Source organism: Phascolarctos cinereus, unplaced genomic scaffold (genome assembly GCF_003287225.1).
Source record: "Phascolarctos cinereus isolate Bilbo 61053 unplaced genomic scaffold, phaCin_HiC Scaffold_5;HRSCAF=322, whole genome shotgun sequence".
Classification (NCBI taxonomy): domain Eukaryota; kingdom Metazoa; phylum Chordata; class Mammalia; order Diprotodontia; family Phascolarctidae; genus Phascolarctos; species Phascolarctos cinereus.
In genome coordinates, this window is record NW_027555958.1 from 98,438,658 (window position 1) to 98,457,417 (window position 18,760).

At 38.1% G+C, this 18,760-nt stretch overlaps 1 protein-coding gene across 9 annotated transcripts in view; it reads left to right on the plus strand.

Annotated features, from left to right (window-relative positions):
- Positions 1-18,760, plus strand: part of IPCEF1 (interaction protein for cytohesin exchange factors 1) — a 219,643-nt gene that overhangs the window by 168,222 nt on the left and 32,661 nt on the right. For all 9 annotated transcript variants that reach the window (XM_020986656.2, XM_020986647.2, XM_020986646.2 and 6 more), the window contains one exon: positions 1,278-1,644. In XM_020986656.2, coding sequence (XP_020842315.1) covers positions 1,278-1,644 — 367 coding nt within the window. The remainder of the gene's footprint in view (positions 1-1,277; positions 1,645-18,760) is intronic.

Below are 18,760 nucleotides of genomic sequence, written 5' to 3' on the forward strand. Positions count from 1 at the left end.
AGTCGAAAGCACTTTGTAAAACTTAAAGAGCTATATAAGTGTTGTTATTGCTGGAAGATATTCTATAAAGGTAGGGGGTTCATACTGGCCTGACCTATGTCACTTACCATTTCTTCCTCCTTAGCTCCAGTCTTTGCTATTTTCCTCCTTCTTCATGTTTCCCTGAGGTTTTTTCCCCCAGTATGCATATATTAAGTGATGGACAAACTAATTTTGTTTGAGGTATGCTCCAAACAATGCAAAAAATTAAAGAAAAAAAAGCTGTCAAAGGTGAATGACATCAATAGGGAAGATGATGGAGGTCTTTAGTTCTTAGGATAGTGAGTTGGAAGGTATCCAAAACTATTTGGAAAAAAGTAACATACAGACCTAACTTACTGATGTTAGTCAGACATAAAATCACAATTATCCTCTATTGTTATTTTTATATTAGTAGCAACTCACATTTCTATAGGCTGTCAGGTTTATGAAACACATTCCTTGAAATAATTATGCAAAGTGGAAACTGCGAGTCTTATTATCCTCATTTTATATAGGAGAAAACTGAAACTGTAGAAAGTTATATTAGTTACCTGAGGTCATCCAATTAGTAAATGCCAGAGTAAGGATAAAAACCCGTGTCTTTTCTGACTACTAAGTTAAATTTTCTTTCTACCGTACAAAGTAGCAGCAGCCGTAGAAGCTAGCATTATATACAGTGCTTTTAACATTTGCAAAGTGCTTTGCAAATATCTCATTTGATCCTCATAGCAACCCTGGGAATTTGGTGCTATTATGATCTCTGTTTCAGATTTAGATAAAGAAGATAGATATGAATATACAGATACAGAAACTGAGGCAGACCAGAGGTTAAGTGACTCATTCACAGTCCTATAAGTATTGTAGACTTTTGGAATAAAAGGGGAAATGCCCATTAAGGTATATATCGGAAAGCAATCCAAACTGCATGCTGTGAAATTATAGTGCCCACCCTCAGCTTCAAAGAAGAGATATTGAATGCAGCTTCATTTATATGTAGAGATGAGGAACCATCAATATGGAAAACTGATTATATCATCAGACTTTTAAAATTATATTGGTCAGTTTTATAGATTTTTTCTTTCTATTTTCCCCTTCATTATTTTAAGGGGTGGCACTCAGAATGGGATGGAGTTACCGTAGGAAATATTGGTGATATAAAAAAAGAGATAGCAATAAAATTTATTTTTGAAAAGCATGTGTTGGATTTTTTTTCTTTAGCTGATGAACTGATTGTTTTTCTATCTTGCGAATAATAGGGTCCACAGGAAGCATCTTCGTCCTCACTTGTGCTGAATGAACCGTCCTGTTCTTTTTCTTCCCTGGAGAGTTCAGTCAAATCACCCAGCAGCTCTTCTTCTTCCACATTTAAAGCGGCGGCCTACCCAGAAAGGCAGTCTTGGCTCGACATTGTCAATAGTTCCTCTACCACTGAAGATGTGGGACAATCCATAATGGTTCAGATCCATTCGCCTGCTCCCCCAGAAGCCTCAGAAAATGGCCTTGTCAAATCTGAAAGTGGATTTCTGAACTCTTTGTCAAGTGAGGAGACGTCCTCACCAAACAGCAGTTTAGATCACCTCTCTGTTCCTGATGATGCCCTAGGACTCAAGACATCAGACAGAGGTAACTACATAGAAGAGTTGTCTCATATGTATGCACATGGTGCACACACTATGTGTGCGCCCCCACATAGTTTCTGTAAAAACTTCTTATTTCTTTGTAGAAATATAGCCCACTGCCAGGCACATGGTAAGTGTTTGATATATGTCTGTGGACCCGATTTAACTGTCGTAATAGATAAATTTGAATTAGGAACTTTCTAAGCTGTGGTTATTATGACAGAATAACAAGACTATTGCGCTGGTTCAGCCCTATGTTATCTTTTTCAATTCAGTGTGCACTTGATAAACTCAAGACTTAGTTCATAACCTTCAAGTAGTTTTCATTATTCTAGATTAATAATGTATGCTAATGAATTATTTCAATTTGACAAATAATTTTTAAATACATGAGTTGTAATTCTAGAGAATGGTTCTGATTTCTACAAGTCACATGGGAAAGCAGATTTTACAAATGTATATTCTATTGTTTGTAGCCATTTAGTTCCTTCCTTCCTTCCTTCCTTCCTTCCTTCCTTCCTTCCTTCTTCCTTCCTCCTTCCTTCCTTCCATTAATAAGATCATAGGATCAAAAGAGTATACCTGGAAAGGCATCATCTAGTCTAACTGCCTCGTTTTATAGAGAAGAGAGTTGAGCACTAGAGAGAAGTATCTAGTCCAAGATCATTTAATAAGTTGTGTCCTGCATAGGCCATTTAATTCCACTCTGTTCTAGTTCTCTCTCTCTCTCTCTCTCTTTCTCTCACACACACACACACACGCGCACACAAACACACACACAATGTGTTTCAGATAGTCATTTCACAAATATATTCTCTGTTACACAGAAGAAAATGACAATTTTTAGCTCCAATGCAATTCAATCAATCAATTAACAAACATTTATTAAGCTTCTACTATGTGGCAGGTCCTGTGTTGCACACTGGGTATATGAAGACAAAATGAAACATTTCCTGTTTTCCAGGAGCTTAGATTCTGCCAAATCCACTGACATTGTTGCATACTTAACTCAAGTCTAGTCTAATGTAAGGTCTAATCTAGTGTAAATTAGTATATGTATCTTTATGTGTGAAGGACAATACATTTTTATTATTTATTCTCTTTGTAAATGAGTTTGTCTTCCATATATATTTATGTTTTGCTATTAACTCTCTTACACTAGCTAGTCATTTCTTCATTTTTGAAGTAAGAACAACTTCTGTGCTAAAATTCACTGAAGTCTTTGGCCCATTTGACTTTCTGTGTTTTTCCATCTTCTATGCTGGCAACCAAATCTAGGTGACAATATTCTGAATACACTGAATTTGTATTTCTATGGTGTAACCTTAAATAGGGCTGCTATGAACTAAGGGGCACTGGCCAAACTACTGTGCAGTCAAAGTGCTACAAAGAGCTTCCCGATTCTATTAATCCCTGTTTCCAAACTGGGGACATGGGGAAGACCCTGAAAAAATACCTGATTGTATCCTGGTCTGAAGGGTGGTGTTCTCATACAGCAGTATGGAGGATCGTAAATTGGAGGGCCATCAGTCTAGAACTCAAAGGGACTTTAGAGGTCATCTAATCTAACTCTCTCATTTTACAGATATGAAAACTGAAGACCAGAGACAAAAAAGAAATTATAGCAAATTGTCACACAGGTTTTAAGTGGCAATTAGGATTTGAACTAAATAGCTTCATTGAGTATTTGGCCTCAGGATCTTTTTCACAGTTGAACGGTTTCTGAGTGATGATACGATGATAACTTGTTACTTGGAACAAAGCATTTCATTTAGTAATTAAATGGTTATAAAATTGTGGACTTAGAGTATGTCAAATAAAAATTTTGAGTCTAAATTTTACAGTAGGGCAGCTAGGTGGCACAGTGGATAGAGTGCCAGGGCAGGAGTCAGGAAGATTCATCTTTCTGAGTTCAACTCTGGCCTCAGACACTTACTAGCTGTATGACCCCAGGCAAGTCACTTCACCCTGTTTGCCTCAGTTTCCCCATCTGTAAAATGTGCTGGAGAAGGAAAAGGCAAACCATTACAATATCTTCACCAAGAAAATCCAAAATAGAGTCACAAAGTGTTGGACGTGACTGAAACAACTGAACAAGAGCAACAAAAATTTCCCAGTAAATGCCTTACTTTCTGGAAAATAAAAATTGATTTAATCATTTTTATGTCCTTGGAGAAATAATGCTGGCTTTCGAAAGTCCCAACCAATCTGCAGGGTCACAGTCCTTTACTGGAAAGAAACGTGACGAAGGTTTGAAAACCTATCTTGCATTGTTTTCCATGAGATAGCCTTGTAGCTTGAGGAAGGGCTCTTTGGGATAGCTGGTCTTAAGTTAACTCAACAGAAAGGTCATGGGAAGGCTTCTATTGTTCTTACATCCAGGTCACTTCAGGACAGCTCACAGGACAGTGTTGGATTATACATCAGTAGCCCTTTTCATCATGATATTTTACTGAAAAAGGAAAAGGAAATCCTGGGATATTTTGTTTTAAGGGACTTTGAAGAGCAGTGTAGTCTGTAATCTCTGTGCACTTGCTTAAACTGCTTAGAGAAAAGACATTCCTGTGGAGAAAAATAAGATAGAAAACAAAACTGTTTCTCCTCTTGTGTTGCTGACAGTTGCCACACGTTATCGATCTTTCTTTCTCTTTCATTCTTTCTTTCTTTCATTCTTTTTTTTCTTTCCTTCCATTTTTTCTTTTTTTCTTCCTTCCTTCCATCCATCCATCCATCCATCCATCCATCCATCCATCCTTCCTTCCTTCCTTTCTTTCTCATTCCCCTGCTGTCTATGAGTTTTGGTTGAATTCCTAAAATAGCTAAGCCAAGTGAAGTAGTCACCATGGAAACTGTAACCCAATCATTTGGTCATGTACATTTAGTGCTTACTGTTGAGGAATCAAATTACATGCTGTATGCCTCCCGGCCTTTTTAGAGTTGTGTCTGCATTTCTTGGGGAAGGAGGGAAAGGATAGGTCAGGTCAGAGGGTAGCATTTTATTTCTGTAATTTTTGGAAACTTTTTTACTATACTGCTATAAAGAAGAGTCCTGAAATGTCTGTGATTGAGAAGCGTCACAATGTTCAGTTTTCAAGATAATAACTGAAATACCAATGTGCTCCTGGTCAGGACTTTTGTTCCAGATGAACGGAAGAACTGCTATCCCAAGCTCAATGTGGTTAGCCTTTGCTTTCAAGCTTGCTTAGAGAAAGGCATATTTAGCTTAGGATAGACATTAAAACGACAACAGCAACAAAACTTTCCAAGTCTCCTTTTATTCTACTAGCACGGATAACTTTACAAAGTGTCAGTAGCTTTTCCTTTTTCCTTTCAAAGAAAAAAGTTTGGATAGCTTTCATTTTTTCTAGCACCTTTATTTCCAAATATATCTCTCCTCCACTCAGAGAGCCATCCCTTGTATCTAAGAATAAAAAAGAAAAAAATGTTCAGCAAAATTAACCAATACATCAACTAATTCTGAGAGTATAAAGAATATACCACACTCCTAGCTCTTAATGGAGAATCCAGTCGAGTTGAGAAGCATATGTATGTGTATGGTATGTGTGTGTGTGCATGCGTGTGTGTCAGACACACACATGTGCTTCCCAACTAGACTACACATACACACACACACACACATTCTTCCCAAATAGACTACACACACACACACACACACACACACACACGTGCTTCCCAACTAGACTACACACACACACACACACACACACATTCTTCCCAAATAGACTACACACACACACACACACACACACACACACACACATTCTTCCCAAATAGACTACACACACACACACACACACACACACACACACACACACACGCACATTCTTCCCAAATAGACTGGCCTCTTGAAGGCAGGGACTGTCTCATATCTCTTTGTCTCACCAATGCTTAGCAATTGCCTGGCACACGCTGACTTCTTGTTGTCGTTTTTCAGTTGTGTACAACTTTTTGTGAGCCCATGTAAGGTTTTCTTGACAAAGATCCTGGAGTGGTTTGCCATTTCCTTCTCCAGCTCATTTGACAGCTGAGGAAACTGAGGCAAACAGAGTGAAGTGACTTGCCCAGGGTCACATGCCTAAGTAAGTATCTGAGGGCAGATTTGAACTCAGGTCTTCCTGACTCTTAATAAATGTTTTTTGAATGAATGAATGCGAGTGATCTCCTTCTGAGATAATCCTCTTTTGAAAATGGATCAGCTACCTCCCAAGGCATCCTATTCCAGTTTGAGATAACCTTGTTAACGAGATTTTTCATTCTAAGTAGACATTGGGTTCTTCAATTCCATTGTTGCTTGTAGTATTTCTCTCAGGGGTTAAGTAGATCAAGTCTAGTCCACCTTTAACATTGTGGGCCTTTGAAAACATCAGTAACCATGGCCTCTCCTGGGCTCTAAATTTTATCTTCTCTTTACTAAGCATACTCAGTTCTTGCAACTGAGTCTCAGGTGCCATGACCTCAAGGTCTTTAAGTTTACTGTTTATTCTGTTTGCTATACACTCCAGCTGATCAGTGTCAGCTTTTTTTTTTTTGGGGGGGTGCCTATCAAACTATTGACTTGTACTAAAAATTTTTCAGTCCACTTAATCCCCCAAACTGGAAGTTGGAAGGGAGGGCATTCTAGACATATGATTCAGAATCACGGATGTTCTGTTTACTCCAGTCAAAAGGTCATTTTCCTGAGAAAACTGAAACAGAATAGCAATACCCAGTTCTGCCTTTTCTCTCTATCACCTGTTCTCAAAATCCAATATACACTGAGTACTGGTCCTATGCCTTCTTTGATTCTCCTCTTTTTCCTACTTCCTTTCAGGACATAAATGTCCACGATGAAATATTTTGTACAGCTCCTCAAATGTACCTCACTTTTAATATCATGCTCTAGCCCAGAGGGGTCAAACATCTGCTGCTTGCCACATTCCTAGTGTAGCAACCAGATTAGAATGTAATTGGGAAATATTTAGCAAAACAAAGAAAAATACAATAGAACATAGATAATGTTAATATGTGGTCTTCTAAGGTGATATGCAGCCCACAGGGATCCTTATGTATAGCTTAGTGGTTCCTATTTCAATTTGAGTTTGACGTTACTGCTCTAGCCTTCTTACACCTACCATGCTTCTTTCCATGACTCTTTAAATTATCTTTTATTCTGATTCTGTTAATGATTTAGCATAATTAAATATCATATACACATTCTGATTCTATTGATGATTTGGCTTAGTTGAGTCTCATATAAACCTGTCTATAGACTCATTTTATCTCTAGTTGCTTTTTCACTATTTGAGATTCGCAACAATTTAGCATGTATAGAAGCTGTCCAAGATGCATAACACCTGTGGACCAGCTTGATGAGTTGTTCATACCAACTGGTGTTATATGTTGGACCATATGAATTTTTCATCCATGACATTGTTTTGCACATAAATGGAGAAGCCAATCCTTTTTGAATCATTGTTGATTTCATTACAGTGTTTTTGTAGTGTTCCTGGGTCTCAAACTAATAAATAAGATTGTTTTTGAATAAAGAACACTTGGAGAAACCATCCATCAATAGGTATCCTTCTTCTACTTGAATGCTGCGTGAGGCATCTTCCATTTCAGTGCTGAGCACCCTAGATGTGCACGTCCTCCTCTGTTTTACACCTTGCTTCATGTCGCCCCTAGGCAGATTGTTGGAAAATGTCAGTTTCATGATTATGCCTTAGAATATTCTATACTTTTCACCATATGTGTAGGAGATAGTGTGTTTTATGAGAGCATTTAATTTAACTTTTATATTTCAAATCAAATTTGGGTCTTCACTCATTACTGCAATACTAGTGCTTTATAACTAAATACATGATAGTGCCTGTGGGTGAGGGAGAAATCTCCTAGTGTGAAGGTAGGTTTATAAAATAGCCCCATTTAAAGGACACGTGTAATGGGAAGGGTACTGGAGTTAGAATGGGCCCCACCTCGGTTTGGGTCTGGCTCTTCTTAGTCTAAGTCATTTGACTGGGATACAAAGAAAAGGAAAACCAGTTCTTACCCTCAAGGAGCTCGCATTCTAGTGGGGGAGATGAGATGCAAACCCCTATGTATGCAGAAGATATGTACAGTGTAAGTGGAAGAGAATCGCAGAAGAAGGGAAAGTTCTGAAAGGTCGGATTTGAACTGAGTCTTGAAGGAGACGAGAGAAGCCTGAGGTTGGAAATGAGAAGGGAGGACATTCCAGAAATGGGAAAAGCCAGTGGAAAAAATAAGTTAACAGGAGTTGTGGTGTTGTGGTTAATGGAGTTGCATCATAGACTTTGACTAAGTCATTGAATGTCTTTGTATTCATTCCGTTTATCTGTTAAATGAAGGAGTTGGACTAGAAAATTTTTTCAGTGATTACTATTATTTATCTTTAGATAAAATAGGAAAGCATCTACTATCTCAGGTCTATTATTTTATCACAGTTTGGTCTGTAGTTACATATATTATTTTGTTTTGCCTTACAGGAAACAACATTTAGTTTCAACAGCATATATTTTGTAAATGATAGAATAGAATTATTGAGAAAGAGAAAATTTTCTTGTATTTTTTGTTGTTGGTGATGCATGTGTTTTTTGTTATGGATTTTTTTGGCTGTGGAGTAAAAAGGAAGATGCTAGATTTTGAATTCATTTCTTTTGACCGAAGGTTATTAAATTCCTGTCAACAAAAACTAGCAACAATCTAGTTTCCCAGAAACTATTACCCTTGCTAGGGAATTGAAGTTATTTTAGTGATATAGAACGCTGTTGATGTCGGAAAACATTTATATAATTTCCACAAACCAATATTTTCCTTTAAAAAATTAAAGTGTATCTTCTTTTCTCCCTTCCCTTCTATCCATCCATCCCTATTACTTTATGTAGTATGGGTACCTATTATGAGTTAGACTTTGTTCTAATAATTAGGGGTGTGGAGAAGGAATTAGGGAGTGATAGATACAAAGATTTTTCTAAACTGTTATTGGGTGTTTACAATCTAGAAAGATAGTTAATACTAATAAGAATACAAAGTAGAATCCTAAAGTGAAGCTCTAAAATATCATAGACCTTTATTTAGGATTTATTTTTTATAGACATAAACCAAATACTAGGAAAATTCATCCCCTCATCTACTAATTAAGGCAGGGATTGATCTTTTTTTTTTGTGAAATGGATGCATTTGGCAATTTGTGAAACCTATGGACCCCTTCTCAGAATAAATTTTAAAGATGCACTAAATACAATTAATAGTATTATGAAGAAAATCAATTATCTTGAAATACACCTATCAAAATATGTTTTAAAAAATGACAAGTTCATTTTTGTTATCATTCAGTCTTTCAGTTGTGTCCCACTCTCTTTGACCGTGTTTGGAGTTTTCTTGGGAAAGATACTGAGGTGGTTTGCCATTTCCTTCTCCAGCTCATTTTAAAGATGAAGAACCTGAGACAAACAGTATTAGCTGACTTACTGAGGGTCGCACAATTAGGGTCTTAGGCAGATTTGAAATCAGGTCTTCCTGACTCTAGGCCTAGTGCTCTATTCACTGCCCCATCTAGTTGCCCCAAGTCAAGAAGAGGGTGGAGAAAAAGTTGTAACATTAATGTTGGTCATAGTAACACCACTGCAAATGCTTTATCCTGAAGATACTTATTTTTACTGAGTCTTTATTGAGTTTTTACTGCAGTGGCAGTAAAAAAAGAAAAAAAAGAAAATTTTTAAAATCTGTGATATTAGACTAAGATGTTTGTTTCAGTTTTTAGTAGCCCAGTGTTTACTTAGTATCTTTGAAGCAGATGGATTTTGTTGACTTTGATATTTGAATAGCTTTAAAAATATAAGTAGAGAATAGGGGAAGTACAATAATCATTCAGTCAGTAAGCAAGCATTTATTAAATGCTTATTTTATGTCAGGGCAGTTAGGTGGTGCAGTGGATATAGTACTGGTCCTGGAATAAGGAAAACGTCCTCATGAGTTCAAATCTGGTCTTAGACACTTACTAGCTGTGTGACCCTGGCCAAGTCACTTAACCCTGTTTGCCTCAGTTTCCTCATCTGTAAAATGAGCTAGAGAAGGCAGTGCCAAACCACATCAATATCTTTGCCAAGAAAATCCCAAGTGGGGTCGCAGAGAGTTGGACATGACTGAAAAATAACTGAACACACACACACGGCAGTCACTGTGCTAAGAACTGGGATAAAGAAAAGGAAAAACAGTTCTTACCCTCAAGGAGCTCGCATTCTAATGGGGGAGATGAGATGCAAACCCCTATGAATGCAGAAGATATGTACAGTGTAAGTGGAAGAGAATCGCAGAAGAAGGGAACTGGGAGGGGGAACCTAGAAAGTTCTGAAAGGTGGGATTTGAACTGATCTTGAAGGAGACAAGAGAAGCCTGAAGTTGCAAATGAGAAGGGAGACCATTCCAGACATAGGGAAAAGCCAGTGGAAAAAATAAGTTAACAGGAGTTGGAATGCTGTGGTGAGTGGAGCTGCATCATAGGGTATGTGGAAAGGTGGGTAAAATTTAAGAAGCCTGCAAAGATAACAAAGGGCCGAACTTGGTCTTTAAAAACCAAACAGAATTCTGCATTTCATCTTGGAGGTAACAGGAGGCCTCTGGAGTTTATTTGATAGAGGAGTAGACCAACAAGTTAGGAATATCACTGATAGCTGGGAATTGGAATGGAGAGACAGACAGGAATAGTCAATAGGAACAATTATTAGGCCTATGTGTTTGACAGTATAGCCAACTGAGAGTTGGCTTTTTATTTAAAATCTAGTAACAGTTTAAAGCAAAAATTGCAATTCTTTTTCCTTACAAGTTTAGATTCAAATAATGTCAATAATACTACCACCTTCCACAAAAGTCCTGCTCCAGCCCCTCACCATTATGTGCAGTTGACCCTGGATTTCAGATAATGATACAAATAGAGCACAAATTCCAGTGGTTCCGGCCTCACAGGAAAGGCTTAGGATGCAGGCCTGACATGAATGAATGGATGGATGAATGAATGAATATACATATGAATATAAGAACAGTTGTCACAATCCTGTGATTTTATATGAGTAATGACAGGCAGTATTGCATAATGGGTAGAGCTAGTCTTAGAGTTAGAAGGGCCTGGGTTCAAATCCTACTTCGGGCACATAACTAGTGATGTTTATGACCGTGGTAACCTCCCTAAGACTGTAATTTAAATAGAAGGTAAGAAAGGTCTGCATTGCTAGAGGAAGCTAATCACCATATTGATGAACCACCATAGTGATAAAAAACTGGCTTGGGTTAAAAAAATACCCAACAACTCTCAATAATATCACCTTATGCAAACAAAGCACTTTCCTCACAACAACCATGAGGTAGAGAGTGCAAAGTTTTATAATCTCATTTTCTTGATTAGGAAATTGAGGCAGAGAAGAGTCAAATGATTTGCCTAAGGTCACACAGATATTATTAAGTGGTGGGACTAGGATACAAACTTAATTCTTTACTGAGTCCATCTCTAGCATTCTTTTCATGACCCCATGCTATCTCTCTTGAGCCTAGGTGCTTCTATCTAGAAGTACCAAAAGGCCTAATTAGAGAAGGGGTCTATAGTGATTTCTGTCCATAAAGGCCATTTGCATGAGTCTTTATTTTAAAATTTTCATATATACCATTGACCAGAGGCTCAATACCTTTTCATGGTGATGCTTGCCTTCCTCCTCTCTCATTTCCTTTTCCTCTTATGCAGCTTTGCATATAATGTGCAGTAAATCTGATTTTCTCTTTCTCGCCAACTCTTTCCAAGTTTCTTTTGTTCTTTGGGGGCTATAATTATCTTCCACGGGACATCGTTAAACTTCTACAATCTCAAAAGGCTTCCTTTGAATTGTGAAGTGAAAAATGGCAGATGAATTCCCTTCCTGTCTCCCAAAGGCAACATTTATATTCGAAGTGGAAAACAAACAGCCCCGTTCCAGTGAGCACAAGGGAAAACTTAGCCAAAAATAAGATAGTGGGGGAGGCAAAGTTAGAGATCATCTCTATATGGTGTTTACGCCAGCCAAATACAGGGTCTATTAGTGTTTCATTGCCTTGTCAGAGGAGGACAATAGGTGGGAGGACGTAGGAGGAAGAGGAATGAGCAGCACCTTCACATGAGTTGATAAACTAACGTGAACTTGGCAACGGGTGACTGCCAGCCATATGCCAGAATTGTTTTGTCATCATTGCTCATGACATTCAAGGAACATAAAAATCAGTATATTTAGCCTTCAACCCTTGACATTTCCCATTATTATTATCATTACAAGGGATAATTGACATTTATGTGGCTCTTTAGCATGAGCACTTTGCATACATTATCTTATTTGTTCCATAAAACAATCCCCATGAAGTTGGCAGTGCAAGTAATATGATCACCATTCTACAGAATAGAAAATTAAGGCTCAGAGGGATTTTAGCATTTTCCCTCTGGTGGGCCAAAAGCCTAAGATCCTAGTCCTATGTGAGGTTAGAGGAGTGGACCGGTATCAGATTTTAATATCCCTGCCATCCCTGTGAGTCTGAGATGTCCCCAAAAGACAGTTTCTGTTTCTTCTACCTCTCTTTGCTTTCTGAAGCCAGATAAATGGATCTTGTCTGAAATCCAAGTGTTTCAGTTGCAACTGCTACTCTTCCTCATAAAGCCCATATTTTACATGATGATAATACAGTGTTGACTTCCGTGGACATAGAAGTCACTTTATAGTTAAAATCTCTTAGGCACACAGGTTGGAATTATTTCAATATGCAGAGAAGTAAGAATTCTCTATAGCTCTGAGATAAACAGGGCCAAGCAAGATCTGAGAGAGTTTCTAAGACACTAATTGTACACCAGGAAGAAGGGAGTAAATATTCAGGTAAAAAGATAAGTCGTATGAAGAAAAGGAGTAAGAGAAGGGAGAAAGGAGAGGCCATGTAGAAGAGAATAGAATTGGGTAAAACAGGGGCAGCTAGGTGGCACAGTGGATAGAACGCTGGCCCTGAAGTCAGGAGGACCTGAGTTCAAATCCGACCTCAGACCAAACACTTGACACTTACTAGCTGTGTAACCCTGGGCAAGTCACTTAACCCTAATCGCCTAAAAAAAGAAAAAAGAAAAGAATTGCCTAAAAGAGGAAAGAGAGATTGCTGTGCTGAGCCCTAGTCCCTGTTCTCCCTACACTCTTCTTTAGTGATCTTATCACCTTCCCTGAGTTCAATGATTATCTGTATGCTAATGATTCCTAGACCTAAATATCCAGCCCTAGTTTCTTTCTTGAACTCCAGTGCTAGCTACATCACCAGCTGCTTATCAGACATGTCAAACTGGACGTCCTCTAGCTATCTGAAACTCACCATGTCTAAAACAGAACTATGATCTCTCCACCCCCACCCCCACCCCAAACTCAGCTGTCTTTCAGAATTCCCTATTGTTATCAAGGGCACCACCATTCTTCCAGGCACCCAGGTTTGAAATTTACGTGTCTTCCTCAACTTCACATTCTTATTCATCTAATATAGCCAATCGCTTGTCAAATCTTGTCATTTCTCCTTTCTGAACATCTGAAGCAGATTTATCATGCAGTGAATAGAGTGCCTGACACGGCGTCAGCAAGATGTACTTCATTTATATTTATATATTGTGGAAAGCTCTCAGCATATTTTGGGTACTACTCCTGGTGGTTTTATGGGAGGATATGGACAAAAGCCTTAACTTCTCTGGGCCTCATTTCCTCACTGGTAAAAGAAAGGGTTTGAATTCTAAGATCCCTTTAGCTCTAAAGCTATGATCCTATGAATTACTTGGGATAGGAAAGCATCATTAAAGAAGGTATCCCCATTGGTGAGATCAGGGGAAAATTATGAATATATAAATGGTCTAAATTGAAAGGAGACATGCATTTCTAATGTGAAATTTCTGATCTATCATACTAGACTTCTGAGGAAAGAATGATGAGATTTTTCTTCTCTCCATTGCTCATTTTCTATCATAGGAAAATAATTGCCCATACTTTCATTTCTCCATCTAGAAAATGTGAGTCCTTTAACCTGTTTCACAAAGTACCTTATGAGGATAAATGAGATTTTGACTGTAAAGTGTCTTCTATGTCCACAGAAATCAACACTGTATTATCATCATGTAAGAATATGGGCTTGATGAGGAAGGGTAGCAATTGCAATTGAAACACTTGGATTTCAGACAAGATCCGTTTATCTGGCTTTGGAAAGCAAAGAGAGGTGGAAATAATTAACATGGCTTCTATTTCAAATGGTAGAGAGAGGAACTGATTACCCTGCCAATTTTATTGTCTTGGTCATTTTAAGATGATGGGGTACAATGAGGTATTTATTCCTAATTTAGTATAATGAAAAAAAACTACACATACTGCAAAATAAAGTGAACACTTTGAAATGATTGAGGAAAAATGGTGGGAGCCTGGTGCAGAAGTGGAAAGAAGGCTGAATTTGGAGTCAGGGATCCAGGTGCAAATCCTTTGTTCTGAAACCAACAATTTCTATAACCTTGGATAAATCACTGCCTCAGTTTCTCCATCTAAAAAATTAGAATTTTGGACTAGATGGTCTCTAAGGTTCTTTTCATATTTATGTTTGTGTTCTTATGATTTAAGGGAGAAATCTAGAAGGAATACATTAAAGGCATGACCATTGGTGGGCTTCTTAAGAGTAAAAATCCTATAAGAATCTAGAATTCTTTGTCTTTAGCTATAAGCCCCCTTTATTTTCTCTGACACTGCCACCAACTTCTCGTGTGGAGCTGTCCTCATCATCTCATGCCTGGTGTATTTCAGTAACTTGCTGGTTGATCTCCCTGCCTCAAGTTTCTCCCCACTCCACTCCATCTTCCACTCAGCTGTCATATTGATTTTCTTAAAGTATGATTCTGACCATGTCCACTCCTACCCTGCCGCCATTCTATATTCCATCGACCTCAGTGGCTTCCTGTTGCCTCTAGGCAAATATAAAATCCTCTGTTTGACTTTTAAAGCCTCTCCTACACCAGGCCACCTTCTACCTTTCTAGTCTTACATGTTACTCCCTTCCATTTCCCTGACACCTCTCCACATGCTGTACATTCTTGTGACACTGGCCTGTTGTTCCTAAAATATGACATTCCGTCTCCTGACTTTGGGAATTTTCACTTGTCATCTCCTAGGCCTGGAGTTCTCTCCTTCTTCATTTCTACCTCCTGGCTTCCTTGGCTTCTTCCAAGTTTCAATAAAGTCTCACTTTATGCTAGAAACCTTTCCTGGTCTTCTTTCACATTAGTGCCTTCCCGTTGAAAGTATCTTCAAATTATCCTGCATGTATCTCATTGTACCATTACTTGCATGGTGTCTTTCCCACTGAGAATAGGGACTGTTTTTTTTTTTTTTTAACTTTCTATGTGTCCTCAGTGCTTAGTGGCTGGCACACAGCAGCGACTTAATAAATGTTTGTTAACTTGACTAGTGGGAAAGCTCTTTGGTGCAGTGTGTATCTGTTTTTGTATTTGTTTTGTGGACTTTTAGGTCCCATGATCTAGTATGTTACCAGCTTTCATTATTACTGTGCTCTTAATTTCCTATCCTGTGGAGACCTAAACAGCTGACATTGGAAATATTCTAAATATAAAATTCCAAATACAAAGTGTCATGTTAAAGCATAGCGTCTGGTACATTGTAAAGCACTTTAAATAATGCTTGTTGACTGACTGACTAATTGACTTTGTCTTTGGTTATAACAATGGTATATCCCCTGTGTTTATAGTATATCTTTGATATCATGATATGAAAAGCCAATAGTTGCTTTTAAAAATTTTAGACATCTACATAGCACAGTAAGGTTTACAAACATTTAGATACATTTTCTCATTTTATTCTTTGAGAAATGTATGATTGAGAAAGAAGGTGATCTGGTCGTGTTGCTAGGGAGAGGGGTAACGTACAGTCTGAGGAGCTCCACTGGTATGCACACACTGTCAAAAGAAATAGAAGAATGTTCTCAGGATGTTGGGTGAGAGGTAGTTGACATGACTTTGAGCGTTGCCTCTGATTTATACTGTCTGTGTGGCCCTGCATAAATCATTTATCTTCTTAGTGCCCCCAGGTATTCTAAGTTGCAAATCTGAACTGATGAAGGAAATTTTCTGGCTAGAATTCCCTACAGCAGTGAAGTCGCAGGTGTGAACTCCCTTTCCCCCTCCCCCAATTCTCACATTAACTCTGTGTAGTAAAGTGTCACTAATAACACACTCATTTATCAGATAAGAAAACTGGCTTCAGGTGACTTGCCCAAGATCCCATGGCTACTAAGTGGTGAGGCAAGAATATGAATCCACTTCATCTTGGCTCTGCGTTCAGTGTTCTACTCCATGTGGGGTTTTGTCTTTATGCCCCAACACCAGCATTCTGATGGGGTTATGTTATCCTCATGGTTTGTGGCTGCCACTAGTTTCAGGTTATTGGAAGACAGCCCCACAATGTTCTTTTTAGTTTTAAGTTTCCTTTGATGGAATTCAGGTTGGGGTTACCAGGAGGAAACTAATAAGTGATTATCATACCCTTGCCTCATTGGTTGCTTCTCTGCTCCTTGATATACAGTGTTAGTTAAATTATGCACCTCCTGATAGAGAAGTATTAGACTCAGGGCATAGGTTGAGATATATTTTTTGAACATGGCTCATGTGGGTATACGTTTTGCTAAACAATGAATATTTATTACAAAAGCTTTGTTTTTCTTTTTTCTTTTCAAGTGGGATGATGAATGAGAGAAAAAAATAGATTCATGTGTTAATTAAAAAATTTAATATTTAATGTTAGCAAAATTTACCTCTTAAAGGTTATGTGTAGTCAGTTTTTATTTTATTTGAGTGTTAGTCTTCCTAAATCTATGTTGATATTTTAGACAATTTCAGATCACGAATGCTAACTCAGTTGAAACTACTAGATGATGTCGCTTGGACTCTACACAAGCTTTCTATAACTAAAAGTTTCACATTTCTATATGGACTCTGCCTATTTCTGGGAGCATCCAATAGAACAGATATGCTTGATTGATGTAGAATTCTTGGAAGCCCTGATTTTGAAAAACTGGGTTGGGAGATCCTCTGAATTTTAAACAAACAGAACAAAACTCAATTTCTAGTGCCCTTGATTTCAAAATGGGGGTGGGGGGACAGTGATAAGGGAAGACAACCGATTTTATTAATATAGATTCATTAGTTTGAGAAATGGAAGATAGGAGATTCACAGACAGTTATTTTTACTACTTTGGACCAACCCTAAGAGTCCTTGCCCAATACTCCTCTGTGGAATGCAACATGGGATTTTTGCCTGGATCAAGTTGTTCCAAGATATCAAAAGTTAATTTTGTTTTATAGTAATTTATGATTTACCAAAATTTGAATTTTATAGACATATTTATATATATATTTAATCCTGGCATAAGTCAAGAACAATTTCCTTTTCGGCTGTGATCAGTAGTAGTGACTTAGTAAAAGGATTTCTAAACTAATAGAATGTATAGAAATAGAGCACAATGAGTTTAGCAAAATATTTGACTACATTGATTTGGGTGTATTTGTGAACCAAATGGTAAGATGTGAACTGGGCAATACAATTCTGTGAATACAGAAATTGTTCCCCAGTGGGAACCAAAGAGTATTAATTAACGGATTGGCATCAATCATGAAGGTCAGAAGTAGAGGAACACAGGGACAGATCGATTGGTTAGTTGTCATGACCTGAAAAAAGATCCAGCAAAGAAGAGAGGTCAGACAGGTGCAAGGAAAACCAGGAGACAGCACTGTCACAATTAGAATACTTTGTCTCATTCTGTTCAACAGTTTTACCAGTGATGTGAATAAAGGCATAGATGCATATGTTCAGTGGATTTACAGACTACATGAAGCTGTGAGGGGTAGCCGATGCATGGAATGATGAGCTTGGATCCAAAGCTGGTGGTGGGCTGGAAACTTAATACCTGAAGCTATTAAGAGGAAATTTAATACTGAGAAATGAAAAGTCATATATTGGATTTCAAAAGGAATCAATTGCAAATGACAGGAGAGATGTGCCTACAAGCAGTTCATGACCTGAGGGTCTTATTGTGTGTAAATATGCTCATGCCATCACAAAAACTAATGTAATCTTAAACTTAGAATAAAGAATGGATAATCTCATTGTTCTTCGTAGCTGAGTGGAGGATGGATTGGAGTGAGAAGAAACTTGAGGCAGGGAGACCAAGTAGAAGGCTATTGCAATAGACCAGGAGAGAGGTGAATAGAGCGTGAACTTGATAATTGTCAGTATGAATGCAGAGAAGGGTATATATACAAGAGATTTTGTGAAAATGAGAAGCTTTGACAACAGATTAGATATATGGGATGAGTGCAAATGATGAGTTAAGGATGATGATGAGGTTATGAGCCTGGGTGGTTGCCTAGATGACAATGATCCTGATAGTAAAAGAGGTTGGCAAGAGGGGAAGATTTTGGAGGAAAAAGAATGAATTCTGTTTTGGACATGTTGAATTTGAGATGCCTATGGGATATCTAGTTCAAGATATCCAAAATGTAGTTGGTGACATGGGACTGAAGCTCAGGTGAGAGATTAGAGCTGGATATAGGGATCTGGGAGCCATATAAGTAGAGATGATAGCTGAATCAACAAGAACTGATGAGATCCCCAAGTGATAACAATAGAGATGAAAAGTGAAGGGGCCCTAGGATAGATCCATTGGTTAGTGGGCATGACCAGGGAAAAGATCTCAGCAAAGAAGAGAGGTCAGACAGGGACAAGGAAAACCAGGAGAGATCACTGTCACAAAACCCTAGAGAGAAGAGAGTGTCCAAGAAGCAACAGTGATTGACAATGCCAGATACTGCAGATAGCTCTAGAAGGCTGAAGATAGAGAAAAGGCTATTAGATTTGGCAACTAAGAGATCATTAAATTTTGGAGAGAGCAGCTGACAGTTGACAGAAGTAGGAGCATCTGATGGAGGTTTATAAAGCAGTAGATCTTAATGAAAGATTGTGTGTGTGTGTGTGTGTGTGTGTGTGTGTATGTGTGTGTTTTAATAACAAAACTGTCTAGAA